Consider the following 21076-nt stretch of genomic DNA (forward strand, 5'->3'; position numbering starts at 1 on the left):
CTGCTCTGCTGTCCCCTGATCATGTGCGTGGCCCTGCTCTGGACCCTCTCCATGCTGTCCACATCCCTCTTGAAGTGCTGCACCCAGAACTGGACACAGTACTCCAACTGTGGCCTGACCAGTGCTGCATAGAGGGGGAGAATCACCTCCTTGGACCTGCTCGAGATGCATCTGTGGATGCATGACAAGGTACATTAAAGAAATGAAATTATTTTTCCCCAGTAGAGGCTAAGGAAGCTGGGCTTATTTAGTCTAGAAAAGAGAAGATTGAGGGAGGATTTAATAGCAGCCTTCAGCTACCTGATGGGTGGTTCCAAAAAGGATGGAGCTGGAGTGTTTGCAGTGGTAGCAGATGACAAACAAGGAGCAATGGTCTCAAGTTGCAGAAAGGGAAATTTAGGTAGTGGTAGTTTTGTGCGAGTTTTACTCATCAGTCTCCTCACCACAGATTTTCTATAAGTTCCCATCTTTTCATTAAATCAGAGCAGTGCTCATGAAGAGGGTAGTAAGGCATTGGAACAGGCTACCTAGAGAGGTTGTAGAATATCCATCCTTGTCTAGGACCTGGCTAGACAAAGCCTTGGCTGGGATGATCTAGTTAGAGATGGTCCTGCTTTGAACAGGGGGTTGGACTAAATTACCTCCTGAGGTCCCTTCCAAACCTAATTTTGTCTGATTTTTGTTGCAGTTGCAAGTGTATTTACAGCACCTAGATCCCCTAAAGGTAGCAATATGTAGACAATAGTGTTGGGGACATTCTGGAATCAGGTGTGACTTTGTATGTTAAAAAGTCAGTAGGGAGACTTGTTGGCTTCAGAAGCTGCCTGTTGCCTTTCAAACTGAATTAACTGGGTGTCATGCATATCAATATGGGAATCAGTGGTTTTATGATGAGGACTGTTTTTTTTAAACATTTTTCATTAGTGGGGAGAGTGACCTTTATGGAAGTTAAGGCCAGGAAGAGCTTCATAACCTGAGTAGATATTTGATACCTGGAGTTGGTTGAAATATTTTGTCTACTTTACTTGTTCCAGCTGTGTACTTTGTGTTGCCACCTCTTTTTGCCTGACATGGCCAAAAGTAGCATCACAAAAGGCAGTATTGCTGAAAGGACTCCATTCCTTTGGACAACACCAATTGGCCACACCTATAGCCAATTTAGGACTTTACCGTTTTTTTAAAATATTTTTGCTACAGTTTTTCTCCCAGCACCATCTGCTGCTGCAGTCTCTTTGTGGTCCCCTGGTATATTGGCAGCTGCCTTCCAATGGCACTGCTGATGTTCTCTTTCTCTTCCTCCCTCAGAGACCAAAAGCATTTTAGCAAGTACTCTCCATGCTTTTGGCAGACAGTGAAGAACAAATTGCAAGTTCTCAGGCTACTTTGGGTCCCCCATGAGCTAAACCAGATAGTGCCATCAGCCCCAGTTCTCAACCTGTGCTAAGCCCCCAGATCCCAGCTCTGCACCCCAGTATGAGTGACACACAGACAATGAATTGTTTTCATCTCTCTCTCCCAGGTGGTGGCGAATGCTGTGGCTGCCTTGTCTGAGATCAGCGAATCGCATCCTAATAGTAACCTGCTGGACCTGAACCCACAGAACATTAACAAATTGCTAACTGCTCTAAATGAATGCACCGAATGGGGCCAGATCTTCATTCTGGACTGTCTGTCCAACTATAACCCCAAGGATGATCGTGAGGCTCAGAGGTATGCTAGGTCATACCCTTCACATGCAGCTAATGGCCACATGTCTATGCTGCCTCTGTGTCACATCTGGCACCCCTGCTGAGAAATGTATCTTGGTTGCTCACCCTTGCTCAGCATGAGTCAAATCCAAAAAGGGGGCAGGGTAGAAGATTTAGAGCAACCCTAAGCACACACTTTGGCACCACTCTCAAATGCTCTTTCTTCAGCATGCTCCTTGTTGGATGCTCAGGGTTGTGCTAAGGCCTCTTCTCTGGCATTTAACTGGACTAACATGGGGCAGTGCAAAACAAGCCCAGTGTCCCATCTCTTTGAGGCTGTATGGGCAGGCTTGATAAAACAGGTTCATACAGGCTTTGAATGGCAGAAATATATTTCACATAAATTACTTCAAAGGCATGGGTGTTTGGTATTGTAGGCATCTGCTAGGACCAGTTACCAAGCTGCATAGGCCTAGCCTCTCCCATCAGGCCATTACTGGTTCTCTGTATTTTCCTTAAGGAGCTGGACATGGTAATCCCTCATCCCAGCAATGGATTAGTGGAGAGCTAGCCCTATTGTAACAACTGGCCAGTGCACATTACACAATACAAAAGTTTTAGTATTGTTCCTTAAAAGAAAAAAAAATATTTTTGCTTTGTTTTCCTAGTTTATATGCCACAAAAGCCCTGGAAAGTGTTTTAAAAATAACTTATTTTTTATATTCTGTTAGTTTTTTTATGAACTGGAAGTTCTTATGACTAGAAAACTAAGCTAATATCACAGGTTAGGAAATAAACCTGAGGAATGACAACTAGGAAGGGATCTTTGTCATGCGTTTAAAACTCTATCTTTGGTTCATACCTATAACTTCAATGCACAACTGAGAATAAAAGGAGTTTGTGCTAGATTCAGCACCATCAATTCTGGTTAAGATCACAGCTAACACTCCTTGAAAACCTCCCTTTTGGTTCTCTGGCAAACCACGGAATGGTCAGGCTCTGTCTCTGATATTTGAAGGGTGGGAGGAAAAGGTTGGGGGCAGAGCATAAAGTCAGAAAGCTACAATTGTTTCTTCTTAAAGCAGTGAGAAAGGATGAAGGTCTGTGTATTTAAAATTCGGTGCAGGCACATTTTGACTTGCTAGGTTTTATTCAGTGGCTGTGTTTTTGCAGCAGAACGCATAATTCCATCTTAAATTTTGCTGGTTTCTTCTTTATACAGATGTTCTAATATCTCCTGTGCCTGGGCCCAAACTCAAGCTCTTAATTATCTCTAAAACCCCACAAAGATCTCCAAGACACTATGTTTGAGTTACCTTGGCTTCAGCAGAATAGAGCTGTCAGTTTTAAATCCTTTGAAAGGCAGTGTTTGCAAACAGGTGCAACATGTTTGTTGCACCTTTCTGTGGAGCTTGACCCTTGACTCCTTAGTTGAGAGTTGCTGGGTAGCCCTGGCTTCTTGAATCCTGTCTGGTTTCTGATAAGTTCATTCCTTGTTATACAGGTTTCCCTCGATTTATGCAGTACATGTGTTCCTGGAAAACTGCGCATAAATTGAGTTTGCATAAAGGGAACCCAGTTTACAATCTAAGAAATAGGGATACATTCCGACAGCAGTAAGGGAGGAAGGCTGGGACTAGGGAAAGGGTGGGGGGAGGGTCATGGTGTAACCTGTTGGCCACTCCTGGGAGCAAAGAAGAGGAAACTGTGAGTGGACGCAGGACTCGGGGGGCATGGTGCAGCTTTTGCTGCTATGCACACCCCAGGAGAGCTGTGGGCTGGGGGGCTGTGCCAGGCTCTTTCCAGGGGACACATGCCCCTGGATCCGGGCATGGGAGGAGGGCAGGCTGCTGTTGCAGGCTGGAGCTGGTGACGGCCCCACGCTCTTCCCAGTGCTTGGTGGCGGCCCTGGAAGGGCAGGTTGGGGGGGCGCTATGGCGAATTTTGGGGTGGCAGCAGCTCTCCTCCCAGCGCCATTGAACTCCAGGAAGAGCCCAGTGTCACTGCCGGGCCCCCTGTCCCATGCCCTGCACCCACTTACAGTTCCCTCCGCTTTGCTCCCTGCTGCAGCCCCAGGCCTCTGCTTCTCCCACTTGCCCCATCCCCTGCTGCAGCCGGCCCAGCAGTAGCCAACACCAGCTGCCTGCAGCTGCTGGGCTGCACCATGCCCCAAACCCTCCAGGGCTCTGCTTCTCCCCACTAATTCCAACACCTGCTGAAGCAGCCGGCACCACCTGTCTCCACCGTGGCATGGCGCAGCCCAAGAGCTGGGGTGAGTGGGGACAAAGCGGAGCCCTGGAGGGTTCCAGGCACAGTGCAGCCCAGTGGCTGCAGGCAGCTGGTGTCGACTGCTCCCAGAACAGCGGCAGCAGGGGCTGGGGTGAGTGGGGCCTTAGCCCCACAGCCCTTTCCCCTCCCCACGCAGACTTACTTACTTGGGGAGGGGGGGGCAGTGCCTATGCTGATCGCATAAGAGTGAATTTACCTTGCATCTAATCTTACAATTTTGGGTATAAAAAGGGTCATCGCATAAGAGCTCATTTGCATATACAGAACCTGCATAAATCGAGGGAAACTTGTATAGCACTTTGCTTCCATAGATTTCCAGGAGTTTTACAAAGAAGGTTGGTATCATTTCCATTTATGGGGATAAATGCTGAGTGGAAAGTCTTGGAAATGTGTGCAGTGACACTTCCTTGTTTAGTTCCTTCTGTGTTCAGGAAAACAAGACTTGGATGTTCTTTGTAAATATGCACCATTGCATGAAACAAACACCTGACTTCAGCAGTTTCTCTTTTGAACAGAAACAACTTTGTGTCCTCAGTTCAGGTGAAGTCTTATGGAAGGAGTTCTGAAATAATATTAAAAAAAATTTCTTGCATTTGTTTTTTTAGCATTTGCGAGAGAGTGACTCCACGGCTGTCTCATGCCAACTCGGCAGTGGTGCTCTCTGCAGTGAAAGTCTTGATGAAGTTCCTAGAGCTCTTACCCAAGGACTCAGACTACTACAACATGCTGCTAAAGAAACTAGCTCCTCCACTTGTAACCCTGCTGTCAGGAGAGCCTGAAGTTCAGTATGTTGCTCTGAGGAATATCAACTTAATTGTGCAGAAAAGGTAAAGGCTGGAGTTCTGCCCTCCTTGGGTGCAATGAAAGGGTGCTGGTTGATATGTACAAGCTTACTTGGAAGACTTAAGTTCTAGATGCATCTGTGAGGAAATGGTTGACTAGTTGTCACAACAGTATTGAGCCAGTAAGACTGTTTTTTTTCTTTTTTCTTTTTAAGTGGATGATGTAGGACACTATTATTTTCTTCCTTTCCTTGTCATAGTGACAGCCAGACGGACCCTTCCCTTCATGTAGTCAAGTAAAGAATCTAAACCAATAGAAGAGATTGATGAACATGGAGCTCTGCTGAATTAGAGGGAATGTGGTTGGTCTCTTTTAAGCCAGTCCATTCTTGTGTACTCTTCAAATAGATGGTGGCAGCTTGAACTCTACATTTTGAAAGCATCACTCTGCCACTAGAGCCTTGTGATTGCTTTTTAAACAATTGTTCTTACATCTGTTTGTAAATCTGTGCTGAACTGTTATCAGTGAATTCCCAGCAAAAGCTGAAGTTGATTTAAAAACTAAACTACTTGCATTTGAAATAGGAAGCTGTTTAATTTTCAGGCTTGGGTTGATTCTGTTGCATGTGTTCTCCAGGCCTGAGATCTTGAAGCAAGAAATCAAGGTGTTCTTTGTGAAGTACAATGACCCCATTTATGTCAAACTGGAAAAGCTGGACATCATGATCCGCCTGGCCTCTCAAGCAAACATCGCCCAGGTCAGCTTCTTAAAGTGCTCTTAGCCCTGCATGCATCCTAGGGATGGCAAACAATGTGAGGGAGGATTTATGTACAAATTTATACCTCCTTAAAGTGTTTTCAACCACTGTGCAAGAAGTGACAGCAAATCAATGCTCCCTTCAGCACAGTATATTGTTTAATAATTTAGAAGCAGGAGCAGCACACCTGTTAAGCGGGTTTTACATTTTTGTAGTTGGGTCTCAGCAGAGCTGAGGTTAGAATTTAGGAAACTTGACTGTTCATGCTGTGCATCTTCTCTGTCCTGTTACTACATTGCTGAAATGCCACGGTTTGTCCATTCTCTTTGGCAATATTTGTGAGCTCAGAGTGCCAGTCTTCATGAGAGAGCTTTAAGAGCAGCAAGCAAAGAGAAAGCAGGCACAAATTCTGCAGACAAATGTTTTTCTTCTTTCTTGCAATGCCTTTGTGATGTAACCAATTCACATCAGCTCTTTCATACACATGGAACATATGAGAAACAAGAATATAAGTGCCCTGCTGGGTCAGACCACAGATCCATCTAGCTCAGTATCTTGTCCCTCTCAGTAACAGAGTAAATTCTGAAGGGAAGAGTTTAAGCAGGACATACAGTATCTCAAATGATCCCTCCCTTGTGCCTCTCTCTTCACTGCTCCCAGCATTCAGAGTCCTAGGTTGTCTTAACATTAAATTTGTACTCTATTGCATTAATACCTGCTGAGGGACCTATCCACCATGAATTTGTCCAATCCCCTTTTGAACCTGGTTAAATTATCTGCTCCTGGAGGAGCAGATGAGTTTGAAGTAGTAATAATATAAAATAACACATCCCATTTGTATTTTAAATGTCTCTAGAACTAAAAAAAAAAAAAAAAATCAACCCAAAATTTTCCCAGGAAAGGATTGCTTCTCTTAAGCAAAGTGTCCTAGAACCTTCATGCAGCTACCCCCAAGGACTGCTGTTGTGCCCCAGAATGCATGCATCTCCATGCAGCAGACTGATAGGCCAGGGGTGTGCAAAATGACAGCTCTAGCTGGCAGCTGGACTCCATTTCCTAGCAGCCCCTGCCCACATGGCTTGGGCTGATCTCCATGAAGACCCCAGCCACAGCTCACTGTGATACCAGGGCTACGGTTGCCATGGAGACTAGCCCCAGCTGCACTGGTGGGGCTTGTGGCAGGGCAGGGGGCTGCTCTGGTGTCACTGGGATCTTGCAGTGGGGACAGCTTGGTCAGGGCCGGGGCAGAGCTGCAGTCTGCAGCCTGCATGTTCTTGGCAGGCATGTATAGGCAGCAGATCATGCCTCGGCCCTTGCTCAGGACCACACTGTCACCGCTGCAAGGAGCCAGGGCAGAGCCACGATGCGCTGCCTGTGTGCTCCTGCTCAGCAGGCAGTCTGCAGATCTGCTCTGCCCTGGCCCCAACTAAGCTGCCCTGTCACAAAATCCCAGCAGCTCCAGAGCAGCCCACTGCCATGTGCCCTGCCAGTGCAGCTGGGGCTGGTCTTCATGTGACCAGGGGCTGCTGGGAAATGGACTCCACAGCCAGCCGGACTTTGCCCACCTCTGTGATAAGCCTATAAAGGAATGGACAGCACTAGCTCCCTTCTCCCCTTTGTCTCCTATACTCTCTGGTGATGCTTCTAAATCAAGGATGGATTGTGCTTCCAAGTTGGTCAAGGAAATTTGAAAATAGGTCAGACTGTGTCATTCTGCTTTCACCCACTGGTCCCACAGTGAGGTTGATCTTGCTGCTTCATTCTAGGCAGCCCTTCTCTAAGTGGAGTTTAGAGTTTGAATCTAGAGGCTGCTCCTGGAGTTTAAGGACTATATTCATTTAATACCTGCATGTACAGTTATGGAGAGGACATTTTAGATTAAGTTTAAATATAAAACTTGAATTGCATTTACTGCACTCTCTGCCATGAGGACACTACAGCTCCACTTACAGTCTAATAACCAAGTTTGGTTAGAAGTGAAAAAGAGCCATTGGAAATGTTACCCTTCACTCCCTGACCCAGACAACTCAGGTTTTGTGTGATGCTGCCCAACAGGTTCTGGCAGAACTCAAGGAATATGCTACTGAGGTGGATGTTGACTTTGTCCGTAAGGCTGTGCGAGCAATTGGACGATGTGCCATCAAGGTTGAGGTAAGTATTTGGCATTTGTTTCTAGAATGTGCTATGACATGACAATTTTTGAGATCTATGGCAATGCTGTTGGATTTCTCTCCTCTACCCTGCATGGTGGGGAAGGCTCCTTATCCCTGTCTTAAAGATTAAATAACTTGCTCATGGTTATACATGGGTCTGTGCCAGAGTCTGAGATGGAACGTGAAAATCGTGAATCTCAGTTCAGTGCCTTAGAGGGGATGGTCTTATGATTCTCTTTGATCTTGAGGTTGTGCCAGACGCTTAGCTGATATAAATTGTCATCACTCCACTGGCTTCAGTAGAACAATAACAATTACCCACAATGGCTGTGAGCTGGCATTTGGGGAAGGGAAAAGAGAGACTGTGTTTATTGCATAAAAAAGCAGAAAAATATTTCTCTCTAAAATGGCTGATGGCCCTGTGGCAGGAATCCACCTCTGTTTCTCCCCAAAATCTCTGTGCTGTGACAATTTGATTAGGATGGGCTCAGCAGAGGAGACACACCTTTACCCTATCTCTTTAGGTAACCTGAATTGGCTACATTCCTGAGGGAGGGGGAAACCTGCTCCCTCTGCCTACCTGACTGGTATCAGCTACCTGGGTGAGGGGCATCTACCTGGTAAGCTAGAGTCTGCCTGGCAACTAGTGATGCATTTCAAATTGGTTGGCCGACAGCCAACAGGTGCTGGCCTCCATTGGACCAGGTGAATGAGGTCACAGGGGCTATACAAGTTAAGACTGCCCAGGAGGAAGGGGCAGCAGCCATGTGGGGGACTCAGACTTAGAGAGGAGCTTTGCTATTTGAAACTGGCTCTCTCCCCCATAACTCATGAGCTAGGAATGGCCTGCCTCCAGAGGGAATCTCCAACAGCCTCAGGGTGATGCTTGTGAGTAAGCTACTCGAGATCTGGTTAGCTATATAGCTGGCAGTAACTCAGATGCGTGATCAAAAGGCCACCTCAGCCAGACTGTTTTGCTTTATGGGATTTCTATGATATTGCTCTATCTTGCACCCTATTTTCACCCTACACGTGTAATCAATAAAGTTCTCCTTTGTGACCGGTGTAGGAGAGTTATTGAGGGGGTGGGCCTAAATTATGCCTAAGAGGCCCCTTAGGTGTGTGGACTAAGGGAGACTTTCCTTTTTGGCCCCCGATTTGGGGAAGTGCCCCAAGTGCCTGTACTGGGTCGAGTACCCGTAGGACAATTAAGCCTGTGTTTCCCTGAGGACAGGGGGCCGAGACTGTCCCTTCTCGGGGTGGTGGCAGCTTATGTTACCCCCAGGCTAGCAAGTGTGCTCCAGGAAGGGGGGCAGCCGGACGTGAGGCACCCCTAGGGAGGCACTCGGAGCCTGGAAGAAGGTTGGGTGCAGGGAGATGGGTGGCTCAACGCAGGACTGCCCCCTGCTGGCCTGCCACAGGACCCAGATGCATCTGAATAAGAGCTTTGAGAAGTTCTGAAAATTTGTTATTTTTCAATATTCAGATTTGAAGTCTCCCATCCCCATCCCACCCCTTAGATCATTTAGTGTTCAGATCATTTAGTGTTAAAGGTTTGTAAAACTTCCAAATTTATTTCAGTGTTCAAGATTCCTTTTCAGTTTAAAGGCAGAAACTATTTTCAAAGGAAAACAGTAGGCAATATATGAGTTTACTAATTTTAGGCAAACTTGTACTTCTCAAGGGTTGGACAGATCTATAAAGAGAGCAGGGACTTATGGTATAAAGTCCTGGCTTGTTAAGCCACTGTAGATAACTCATGCAAAGTACTATGTGGATACTTATGCTTTAAGTTAAATCAGACTTGTTTAAATTTAGCTCAAGTCCCTGTTGACTTTGGGAGCAGATTTAAAGAAACCCAAAACAAACCTTCCTTAAACTAAAGTATCCACACACAGACTTGCACTATTTACTTTCTTCTAGGCGATATGGTCCATTTGCTGCCACCTGCCTTGCTGCCACCTAGTTCCTCTGGTCTGAATAGATTTTGGTTGCAGATTTTTACTTCTATGGACTTCCCACCACATGTCGGAGGCAACGGAGGAGGTGATCTCCTGCCACCCCATTTGCATTTCTAATTTTGGTGGATCCTTTCTAGTCAAGTAATGAGAAGGAGACTGTTTAAAAACCAGCAACAGCAAAAAATTGGGCTCCTGAGGCAGAAAGTACTACCTCTGTGAAGAAGCTTGAACAGATTTGGAGGTGATGCCTTTACAGGCTAGTATTCGCCAAATCTCTCACCTGAATCCACTCCAGTCCCTCCACATAAGCAGTTAATTTGCTAACCAGGCCCTCTGATTTCCACAGAATCAGGTTGCTAAGATATCAGGATGCTGTAGGAGGCCTCTTGTCTGCCCTCACACATCAGGTCTTGTGAGACTCATGTCCAGTATATGTAAGGGCTTACTAAAGATGCCTAGCTTATTTTCAGTGATAATTCTGTACCATATTACCATAAAAATGCATGTCCTAATAAGCAGAGTTAATTTTACTTTTAGCATCCTCTGAAGACTTTGCTTTTGAAAATTAAGGTCTGTTTATTTCTCTGGCAATAGCTTGAAAAGAAGGCAATCTCAAAACAGTCCACTATAGCATGTAAGAGGACTCTTGTCTCTGGGTTAATAGACACCTGTTCCCAGGGCAACAGAGTTTATTAGAGGCCATTTCCATCATGGATTGTAACTAATGGAGGCATCTCCTTATTCTCTGAGCAATCAAAGCACTCAAGTTTTTGATGGCTTAAAAATCTTCCTTTGACACAGGACAGAGCCAGCAGGAGCTCATGATGAATGAGAGTTCACAGGGAACCTCATCTCCGCCTGCAGGAATCCTGCCTTTCATCTAATTGTGTCTGTTCTAGGAGAGTAGATTCATGAATATATTTGTATCCACTGTGACTAGAGGCTGGGAGCAAGTGCATTCCTCTAGTTTGGGAGCAACTGGTTTGGGAGCAAGTACATTATCTGTCAAGAGTACAGGGAATCATGTATTGGCTATCTCTAGCTGCAAGGCAAAAGAGAAACATGCCACCTGCAGCTATCTTCATAGGGATACAAATGAAGCATCAGCCGGCCCCAAAACTTTCCATCAGGTTAGAGCAGACAGGCTAGACAGACACTGAGTGCAAGTAGCAAAGCTAATGTAGTAAATACGGTAGGTGTGGGGGCATGGCGGGAGGGGTCAAATCCCATTCACAGTAAGATTCCTTCTGGAGAGACGTCAGCAAAAGTTCTCAGATAAGTGCAGGAGTGGGATCTTTACAGTACAGTTTACAGAATTGGGCTCACCTTCTCTGGGTTGTGTTTGGTTTCTGTAGAACAGCAGCAATTTTGAATACCCCCTAGCTAGAAACTGCGTCTTTTCATATTGGCTCAGTTTCTACCTTTGCACTACAGACTAGTCTGCCACACACGCATTATTCCTGCAGTGATATGTTTTTGTCTGGAGTCTGCCTGCAGAAACCTCTCAAATGCCTGTCGCACAATAATAAACTCCCCCCATATGGTGAGATGCATCTTGCCAAGAGTCAAAGTAGAATTGCATGTCCTTCCATAGCAATTCCCTTATAAAGAGCTCCTAATGGTACAGATTGGTACTGTGTAAACATAGGATGTTATCCCTGGCATAAGAGAGCATTCTGCAGACTGTTCAATGGGTCAGAATTACCCATGTTAATTTGATTTTCCTGGTGCAGTTCTCAGTACTTGGACAACGAGCTTTCATCAATTTCACCTTTAAGTTCTCATGCCCCACTGCATTTTTTGGACTGCAAGCAAAAATATTTCTAATGGCAAGCTAGGCTTTGTACAACTTCTTTGAAAAGAAATCATACTGTTTTAGTACAATTATAACCCATGTTCCTTTAAGGTCAGATAGGAAGAATTAAAAGTTCACCTTGTTTGAAATCATGGAGCAAAGTGGAGCTGTAGAACTGCTTCACATCCATCATTGCTATTGAACATCTGTGAAGAGATGAAATAACTCATCTGGATATGTCTTCCTTACTGGCTGAGCCTGTGGAACTCATTGAGATCCCCAGGTGAACAGACAGCCCACAAGTCCATCTGCATAACATTTGTAACCTGGAGACCCTGAGGCTTTTCAGCTTCACAGTCCTCAAATGATGGTTTCTTACACCTCAAATGATGGCTTCCCAAGCAAGCAAGAGAAGAGATCAGAGCACCCTGTTATCAAGGCAGACACCTTTCAATTACAAGGTTCCTGGTTGTATTTTTCTTGCTGTAATGGTGTGACACACACTGAGCAGTGCTGGGGAGGATACCTTTTGTATTCTGTGTGCCTCTATGAGAGAGACTTCTAGGTAGCTTTTTGTTTTCAGTGCGAGGACAGGACAAGTACGTGATTAAAGCCCCTTTCCTACCTCTTCCTATTGCCAGGGCTGTCACTGAGTAGGATGCTACACTTCGAAAAATGTTGTTTTCTTGGCTGGGAGGAGGTTCCTGGTCACACGAGCCAAATGTCACGGGCTGGATTTATTTGCTGCCTGAGGTTTGTCCATGAGATTTTGCCAGTTCTCCAACTGAGCTTCTGATTTTGCTGTTTAATCCCCTTTGTTCCTCCTTACCACCCCCAAGCACTTGAAGATTGAAGGGGACTGTTAGCTCACCCAGGTCTAAGATCCACCTACATAGATATTGTTTGTACCCAATAATGTTTGTGTGTCTATACTGAATGCTCTGTGAATATATTTATGATGGCTGCTTATACACTGCCTTGAGCAGTCTGTTTCTCACATTAATCATTGGCTATGTAATGAGGCTTTATATGTACTTTGCTAACACCTCATTCTAGGCCCTGTTGCATCTGAGCCATTTATAGCTCTTGTGTGTGGCATCCATTGCTAGTAACCCTTAGAGCATTGTCTTCCTGATTTTTTTTTTTTTTTTTTCCTATCTGCTAATGAATATAGCTTTACCACCTAGATATTCTGTTAGCACAGAGAGCATTCTAGCATCCAGTCTTGCTCTGTAATGGTGCTTAAAGCTAAGATTTCACGCCAGTTAGTCTTTAAATTGTTCTAGCCATAGTTAATCTGAGAGAGATATCTGGCCATAGAGTTAGTGAACCCACTCCACAGATACTGAAGCTGCTGTTCTGTACCACGTTTGCTTGTGCTAATCAGCAGGAATCTGGGTTTTCTGTTTCCCACAGAAAAATGTAGTAAAATGAGGATTTCCCTCCTTACTGGAGTAAAACATGGGTTTCTCATTTTAGCAGAGAAACCCAAGGATTTTGCAGTTTTGCAGTGAGTTCTCTGCAGGCTGCCAGAGTTCCAGCCTGAAAGGAGCTGGGGGGAGCAAGAGGAAGGTGGTTAGGCAGGGGTGCCACATCATCGGCAGTGGCAGTCTCTTGAAGTCGAGGATGATGTCCATTAGGCTTGCTGGGTCCTCAGGTGACTGAGGAGCCCAATTCTGGATGCACATATTCTTTGGCAATGGGGCATGGTGTTTCGCAGAGGAGTGGGATTCACAGTCCTGGGTTGGTCGTCTTCTTCCACTGCTGCCATTTCACCTCAGTATCAAGTTGTTGGGCCTCGAAGTGGTGTGCACCTTGGTGGACCAAGTGGCTGTACACCGAGCAGTCAGCAGCTTGCTCCTCCCAGCTGTTGGTGTCAATGCCTCTGTGCTTGAGGGCCACCTTGAACATGTCTTTGTACCATTTCCTTCAGTTGCCCTTTGAGCATTGGCCAACAGAGAGCTGGGAAAAGAGACTCTGGTGAGGGAGGTGGTTCTCAGACATCTGTGTGCAGTGACCTGTCCATCAGACTTGATTTCTGAAGAGCAAGGCTTTGATGCTAGTGGACGCAGCTTTGTGGAGGACACTCGCGCTAGTCCAGCAGTCCTCCCATTTGATCCCTGGGATTCAACAGGAGCAGTGCTGGTGAAAGCTCTCGAGGGTCTTAATGTGGTGTCAGTAGACAGTCCAGCTTTTACTGCAGTAGAGGAGAGTGGTCAGTACGACAGCCTTATAAAGCAGGAGCTTCGTTAACTTCTGAAGGTCTCTATTTTTGAAGACACATTGTCGCAGCTTGAAAGCAGCTTGGTGCAGTTGACCCGATGGTAGCCTGTTGAGAGGGGTGGCTGTCGAAATACAGAAAGTGCTCCACGTACTCCGGAGCCTCCCTGTCTACATAGATAGCGCAAGGGATGTTCAGCTGGCTTGGGGAGGGTGGGTGGAGAACCTTCATTTTGGCAACGTTCAGGAACAGGCCAAGTCTCTTATACAAAGTGTTGAAGAGATCTAGGGTCGCTTGCACATCCTGTGCAGTGACCCATCACGCAGCAATTGTCTACAAACTGAAGGTTATGGATGTCCTTGGTGGTGAGTTTCGTTTTTGCCCGGAAGTGCCCAAGATCAAAAATCTTCCCGTCCAGTCAATACTGGGTACCGACGCCAGGTGGTAGATCATCTTGGATGAGGTGGATGATGATGGTCAGGTAGATGGTGAACAAGCTGGGGGTGACTGTGCAACCTTGTTTGACCCCAGTCTGGGTGCAGAAGGCGTTGTTTTCAGATCTTCCACTCAGGATGGTGGCGGTCATATAGTCATGCAGGAATCTCAGTATGGTGACAGACTTCAGTGGGCAGCCAAGGCATTGGAGGATAGTCCACAGCGCTTCACGATTTAAGGAATCAAACGCCTTGGTCAGGTGAGTGAAGGCAAGGAACAGTTCTTGATTGTGCTTCCGATGTTTTTCTTGGATCTGCCTAGCAACAAAAACCATGTCTGCAGTGCCCCAGATGGTTGGAAGCCACATTGGGTTTCCAGAAGGATCTCTATGGTGATGGGATGAAGGCAGTTCAGAAGGATGCGGGCCAGGAACTTACCTGCAATGGACAGGATAGAAATCCCCCTGTAGCTCCCACAGTCAGATTTGTCCCCCTTCTTGTGGAAGGTCATGATGATCGTGTTCTTGAGATCCCTGGGGAATGTCCTCTTTGTCCCAAAGGTGGAGGATAAGCTGGTGGAGTCGTGATGTGAGCCGGAAGCCACCAGCATGGTAGACCTCTGTGGGTATACCATTGGGCCTGCAGGCTTTGTTGGTTTTCATTTGTTGGATGGCCCGCTTCAGCTCTCTGATGGTTGGTGGTTCACCAAGGGAAACCATCACAGGGCATTGCGGGATGACTTGGAGGGTCTCCTCCGATATGGTGGAGTCCCGGTTCAGGAGTTCAAAATGCTCCTTCCCGCGCAGATGGATGCATCATCATCTCGAGGAGCCAGGAACCATCCTGTAATCTGAGGGGGTTTTGTCCAATGGAGCAGTGTCTGTAGGTTGTCTTGGTAGCCTGGAAGAAGTTATGTATGTCATGTTGGTCAGCATAGCCCTGGATCACGCACACCTTCTCTACCCACCAATTGTTTTTCATGTCACGGATGCATTGCTGGACCTTAGCCTTCAGCTGATGGTACACTGTTGTCTTTCACCGAGTTTGTGGATAGCTTTGCCAGGTGATGAAGGCTGCACACTTCTGCTTGAGGAGGTTGCAGATCTGAGTATCATTGGTGTCAAACCAGTCCTGGTTCTGTTGTGATGCGAATTCAATAGTCTGGGCACAGGCATCTTGGACAGCAGACTTGAGTTACTCCCAGTGTGCCTGGATAGAGATATCATCATTGCTAGGGACTTGCTCCAGTGCATTATACAACTGGGCCTGGAACTCCTTCTGCTGTAGAAGGAAACCAGCAGGGCTGGGCAGGCTGTGGGGAAGGTGTAGGGAGTGAGGGGCACCAGCAGGGCTGTGAGGGCTGTGGAGTGCCTTTAATTTTAATCATGGATATGGGGGGGGTTATTGGAGAATTTGCAATTTTTTATTAGAGAATATGCAACGTTTTTATCAGGGAAAATCAGGATCCCTGCCGTTTCTCCCCCTAGCTTTTACATTCTTCTCTTCCCCCAGTGCATTGTACTACTCCCCCTTGAACTTCCTTTCAATCCTGAGTATTGACAGGCAGCTCCTACAGGGTGCTAGCCTGTTTTGTATATTGGCTAGCAAGGAGATGCAGAAGTATTAATGCAGGTAGCGTCTGTTAATATCACTTTTGCACATGTGCTGACCACTGTTTGGATATCATGTCAGAATAAAACCTTTTTTTTTCTTGTGACAAGTCCTTGAGTTAAAGGACAATGTCTTTGTCCTGCAACGTTTTGAATATGCCAGCACTGAGCTCCTGTCTGCAAACTGTGCATGTGCTCTGGGCTGCTTGCTAGCCTTTGCCTCTGTTTTGGGCTTAGAAGTACACCTTGATTTTCTGATCACATACAACATGAGGGTGGTTTATTTGTTTTGCCTTGTGACAAGTTCTAAGAAGCAGTTGTTCTAAAACTACCACGCTGCTTTTCTCCTCAGCAATCTGCAGAACGCTGTGTGAGTACCCTGCTGGATCTCATCCAGACCAAGGTCAACTATGTTGTCCAGGAGGCTATTGTTGTCATCAGAGACATCTTCCGCAAGTATCCCAACAAGTAAGTGAAAGTATTTCAGGGCTAAGGACCTGAGCAGCAAATGTCTTGAAGGACAACTGCCCCTATTTCTGTCAGTGCCCTGTAACTCAAAGCTTCCATCATTTGTGTAACTTCTCCAACTTTAATGGATAATGTAGCTCTCTTTCTGAAAAGAGGCTATTCTAATCCAAGAATGTGGTACCCCAGTGTTGCTAATAGATTGCTCTTTGACACAATGTTTGAGTGAGAAGAGTTTTCCTCCATACAGATGTTTAGTTTTCATTAAGTACAAGTTAATCAAAATCAGTAAAATTCTGATTATGGTGGTTACATTGAAACACTGACCTATCTTACAGCATTAGGCTCATGTAATTGCTAGTATCTGTTGGGTGATTTTATAAGCCACCTGCAGCAGAAGGTTCACAAACTTCAAAACATATTTCACCTCCCAAGAGTTCAGGGTGTTGTTTCGAACAAACTGCTCCATTTGTTAAATGTTACCATGGGCTTAGCCTTCTGTTTTATTCGAGGAACTTGTGTGTGTTCAACTAGTACAGCAGCATCTTTCAACTGAGATGTGAGGATAGATGAGTAACAAAGGGTATACATACATCTTCAGGCTTCTGTGGCTAATCCTACTGTCAGTTGCAGGGAGGCTCCCTACATGCCATAGAGGTACCCCACCAGAGCTGTGTGCTGATGCCAATATTCATTTTAGTGCTAAGCTATTGGGGAAATATTGATACCCTGGTTAGACATCCCAGCCAGGAACAGCAGCCAGTGAAAAGGCAAGACCTGATAAAGATTCAAGAGAAGTGATTGTGCTTATTTGAATTGTTGGAGCAAAGATACCTTTTATTAAGGAGACAAATATGTCAAGTCTGTGTCTTAAGTTTTATCTCCTACATAGTCTTGCTGCCTAAAAGAGAAAGAAGAGCCTTTGGAATCGTAACTAAGTGGGCTTCATTTCCAAAGATGATAGTGTCATTGGAAACATTTTTATCATGTAACTCATCTCCTTGCTGTGTGCCATTTTATAGCTCGTAATAATGTAAGTTGTCATGACTTGGATCAGAGGGCTTCACCCCTAATGGCATGGCATGGGTTAGAGTGCCAGTTCCACAGTGATATGATTTGCCCCCAGTAATCAGGCTTTGTTCTGGTAAATCAGGTATGAGAGCATCATTGCCACATTATGTGAGAATCTAGATTCCCTGGATGAGCCGGATGCCAGAGCTGCCATGATATGGATAGTGGGTGAATATGCAGAAAGAATAGACAACGCAGATGAGCTGCTGGAGAGCTTTTTGGAAGGATTCCATGATGAAAGCACCCAGGTAATTCTCTGCTCTCCACCCCCATCCTTCAAGGCGATTTGCAGTAGGTGTACATGGCTGACCACAGTATTACTAGAGCTAATTGGAGAACTTCAAATGTTTGACTAAAATTCAAAGACTCTTGGGAGGCTGTCCTTCAGGATCCCCTGCTTTCATTTCCTTCTGTAGACTGGCTCCCTGGTCTGACTGTGTCTTGCATAATACACCATAATATGTCCTCTAAAAAATAAAACAGGTGGAAAGCAGTGCATGATGGGAGTTTCCCTATGTAGTGTATCATGGGAAATGTTACTTCTGCCAGGAAAACCAGGACAAATGGGGACACAAGGATATCCCAGTGTGAGGCCCCTGGAGGTGCTACAGCAGCAAAATATTTTGTGGCTTGGGACCATTTTGTTTTCTGACAAAAGTATCAATGTTATGGGAAGACCTGACACTTCATACAAAATTTCATTTAGTTGAAGACCCAGTTTTCTAGAGGACACTTTCTGTTGAAAGCTTTCAGCCAGTCCTGAGTGTGAAATTGCATATTCCAAGGCATATTACATCAGGAGTGATCCTGAGTGACCTAGCTGTGCTGGCATAGTGGGGACTCAAATTATTCTGACAAAACTTCACTGTTACTAGTTTAAGTCACTAGGTTGGAGGTTGAAATAAGCTAACACCAGCTACAGTGCAGTCTTGCCATTATGAGTGGATGGTAGGAGCACTTTGCCAGGATAGCATGTTGGTATTCCTATTGGGGTAATGCCTGAGGCTAAGGCTGAATGGCCCTCTCTGCCATTTGCATAAGAATTTAGTAGGCTTGTTTTGTGTCTACTGGGAGTTAGTGCATCAAGTAGGTAGCTTTTGCTCTGAGGAAAGGAAAGACTTATATATGCCATCCTAGTTGTCTTTAACACTGCCCCCCCCCGGCAATGGCTGCTTGGGACCAAAGAGGGAGGTGAACAATGAAGTAACTTATAATGTGATCATCACTGACCCCAACAGCTTGTTAAGGCAGCTTGAGATCTTAATGCAAAACTACAGGAATGGAAGTATAAAATAAAACCTGTGATTTAAAAAAAATAGAGCTGCTTAACTCATTGGGCAAAAGGTTCACATGCTTTGTGTTAAAGCAATATTCTGTATTTGCATGTGATCTGTGCAGTTTGCATTAGCTTCTAGCCAGTTAAAATGACACAGTAGCATGGTTCTGCTGTGTTTTTGGGTTTGGACAAGGCCAGCATTACAAGCTATCCTCATATTGTATCTTTGAGTATCTGCATACTTTTATGTTCCTTTCCTAACCCTTTTTGTGTTCCTGCTTTATCTTAGGTGCAGCTCACTCTGCTGACTGCTATTGTGAAGCTGTTCTTAAAGAAGCCCTCAGAAACGCAGGAGCTGGTTCAGCAGGTCCTAAGTCTGGCCACACAGGTATGCCAAGCTGTATCCAGTAGGAACCCAGGTGGTCCAAGTATCATGATGCTGGCAGGCAGTACAGCGTGTTCTGCCTTGACAATGCCAAGGGAACTAGGTGTGCCAAGAGACAGAAATGAAGGGTATCTACAGCATAACCAGTTCCTCCATTCTGAGTCAAAGGGCTGTGACTTTCAGTGCTTGGGTTTGCCAAGGCACTATTGTAAGTTATCTTGCTGTGGTGTAGTTGCTGCTTAATTCTTCTTCAACCCTTGCTCCCACCCTGGTTTTGTCTCTGTGATGTGGAACATGAAGCATAGGATGGGTAGGTTCCATAGAGATCCAAAGAATCTTCTCCCTCAGAAAGATGCTTGTAGTTAAAATCAGAGAGATGAAGTAGAAGAGAAGAGATGTTGGGATTGGCAAACATTTTGTAACCAGTGGGCATTGGAGCAGAACACTAGCAGTGTTATGAAATCAAAAGAACAAGGCTTTCTTTTGCTCCCAGGCTGCCAACAAAAGTGGCAATGTTGTTGGACATTTTTAATGCTGGATTTAAACCAGCTTGCAGGGGCTGCTGAGCAGAGATCCCCTGACCTTGGATCCCTGTGAATCTGAACCAGATTTGAACTGACAGCGTGAAGTTCTGCAACTCCAGATTGTTAGAGAGGATTTTCCTCTGACAGAAACAGCGGAGGCCTCAGCTTAGCTCTCTGCATTCATTGGGGCTAGTCGTCCAGTGCCTTTTGCACCCTCTCTTCCAAAGACCTGCTGCATTGTACAATTAATATAAAATCCCTTCAGAATAATCAGCGAGTTTGCTTTTTTCCCAGATGTTTTAAACTGCCATCATCTGGTCTGCTTTACTTTAAGAAAGGTCACAGGCATGGTCTGCTGGCATTTAGAATCCTCATTTTGATGTGTGGAGCCACTGTTAATGCCATCAAAGAATGGGGTAAAAGTTGGGTTTGGAACCTGCATAGCAGCAAAGACAAAGATGCCATTAGGCAGTCCCTGAACTTTATACTTGGTTGGGTCTAGGATACAGTGTATCATTATAGAGAGAGCCTGCAAAAGAAATGTGCCAGGCATTAAAACCCACTCTGCTGAGTCACAAAACACTTAATGGCACCCTATGATTATAATAGGCTCTTTTTCCACTCGTTTGTCACAAACCTTAATTCAGTCTGGCTTATTGCATATTTCTATGAATAATAATGCAATGCAGGCTGCATAGCAATAGGTCCTTTAGTGTTTTAGTGCTCTGACCTCTGATTCAGGGGCAGAGATACTGTTATTTTTCACTTTAGCATGAGAGTATCTAAGCATGTGTTTCCAGCCATCTCTGACTTGAGGGCTTAATGTGTGTCGGGATAGATCTCCAGAACAAAATGAAGGTGAGATTGTAGCATGTGCTAGGGTACCCGTGCTAGCCCAAATTATCCAGCCTAGATAACAACCTCACTGAAGACAGAGTAGGAGAAGGAAATGAGGAGGAAAAAAAATCCATGTTTGTCTATTCCAGCAGATGTTTTGAGATTGAAATCTTATAAAACCTGGCTACATTCAGTTGGTTATAATGCTGGACAAGCATTTAGACTTGTGTCTAAGCCTACTTGAAAGTAGACAGTGCAGATGGTGTTTCCTTCAGGTTCTCTTTCATTCATCTACTAGTGCTTGATCACTATAATAAAATAAATTCTGAATACCTATATATTTTGGCATTTGATTTGGGGTTTTTCATCATGGAAAATCAGAGCTCCTGCTGAGAGCACTGTTTACACTCCAGGGAATGATGGGCAGGAAAACTCAAAATTATGAAAGACTATTTATTTATTTATTTATTTATTTTTTACAAATTAAATTAAATATAACACTATTTTGACCCATCTTTAGAAATATATGCAGGTACTTTGTATGGTTGGGAGGTGGTAGGGGGGAGATTTGTGAAGGTGTTGGGTATGTGTGTGAGGTTTGTGGGTCGATGTGGTGGGTTTCATAGTTGGTTAGTAGGGTTTGGAAGGGACCTGAGCAGATCATCAAGTCTGACCCCCTGCCATGGTAGGAAAGAGTACTGGGGTCAAACGACCCCAGCAAGGTGACCATCTAGCCTCCTCTTAAAGACCCCCAGGGTAGGAGCCAGCACCACTTTGCTTGAAAGTTGGTTCCAGACCCTAGCCACCCTGACCGTGAGGTAGCGCCT

General features: G+C 45.3%; 1 protein-coding gene across 5 annotated transcripts in view; it reads left to right on the plus strand.

Annotated features, from left to right (window-relative positions):
• The window catches only part of AP2B1 (adaptor related protein complex 2 beta 1 subunit), a 137768-nt gene that overhangs the window by 38843 nt on the left and 77849 nt on the right, over positions 1 to 21076 (plus strand). For all 5 annotated transcript variants that reach the window (XM_019545364.1, XM_019545366.1, XM_019545362.1 and 2 more), the window contains 7 exons: positions 1520 to 1710; positions 4583 to 4804; positions 5397 to 5517; positions 7573 to 7668; positions 16044 to 16159; positions 17310 to 17475; positions 18793 to 18891. In XM_019545364.1, the coding sequence (XP_019400909.1) occupies positions 1520 to 1710; positions 4583 to 4804; positions 5397 to 5517; positions 7573 to 7668; positions 16044 to 16159; positions 17310 to 17475; positions 18793 to 18891 (1011 nt within the window). The remainder of the gene's footprint in view (positions 1 to 1519; positions 1711 to 4582; positions 4805 to 5396; positions 5518 to 7572; positions 7669 to 16043; positions 16160 to 17309; positions 17476 to 18792; positions 18892 to 21076) is intronic.

The sequence above is a fragment of the Crocodylus porosus genome, unplaced genomic scaffold (assembly GCF_001723895.1).
Source record: "Crocodylus porosus isolate Cpor-Errol unplaced genomic scaffold, CroPor_comp1, whole genome shotgun sequence".
Classification (NCBI taxonomy): Eukaryota; Metazoa; Chordata; order Crocodylia; family Crocodylidae; genus Crocodylus; species Crocodylus porosus.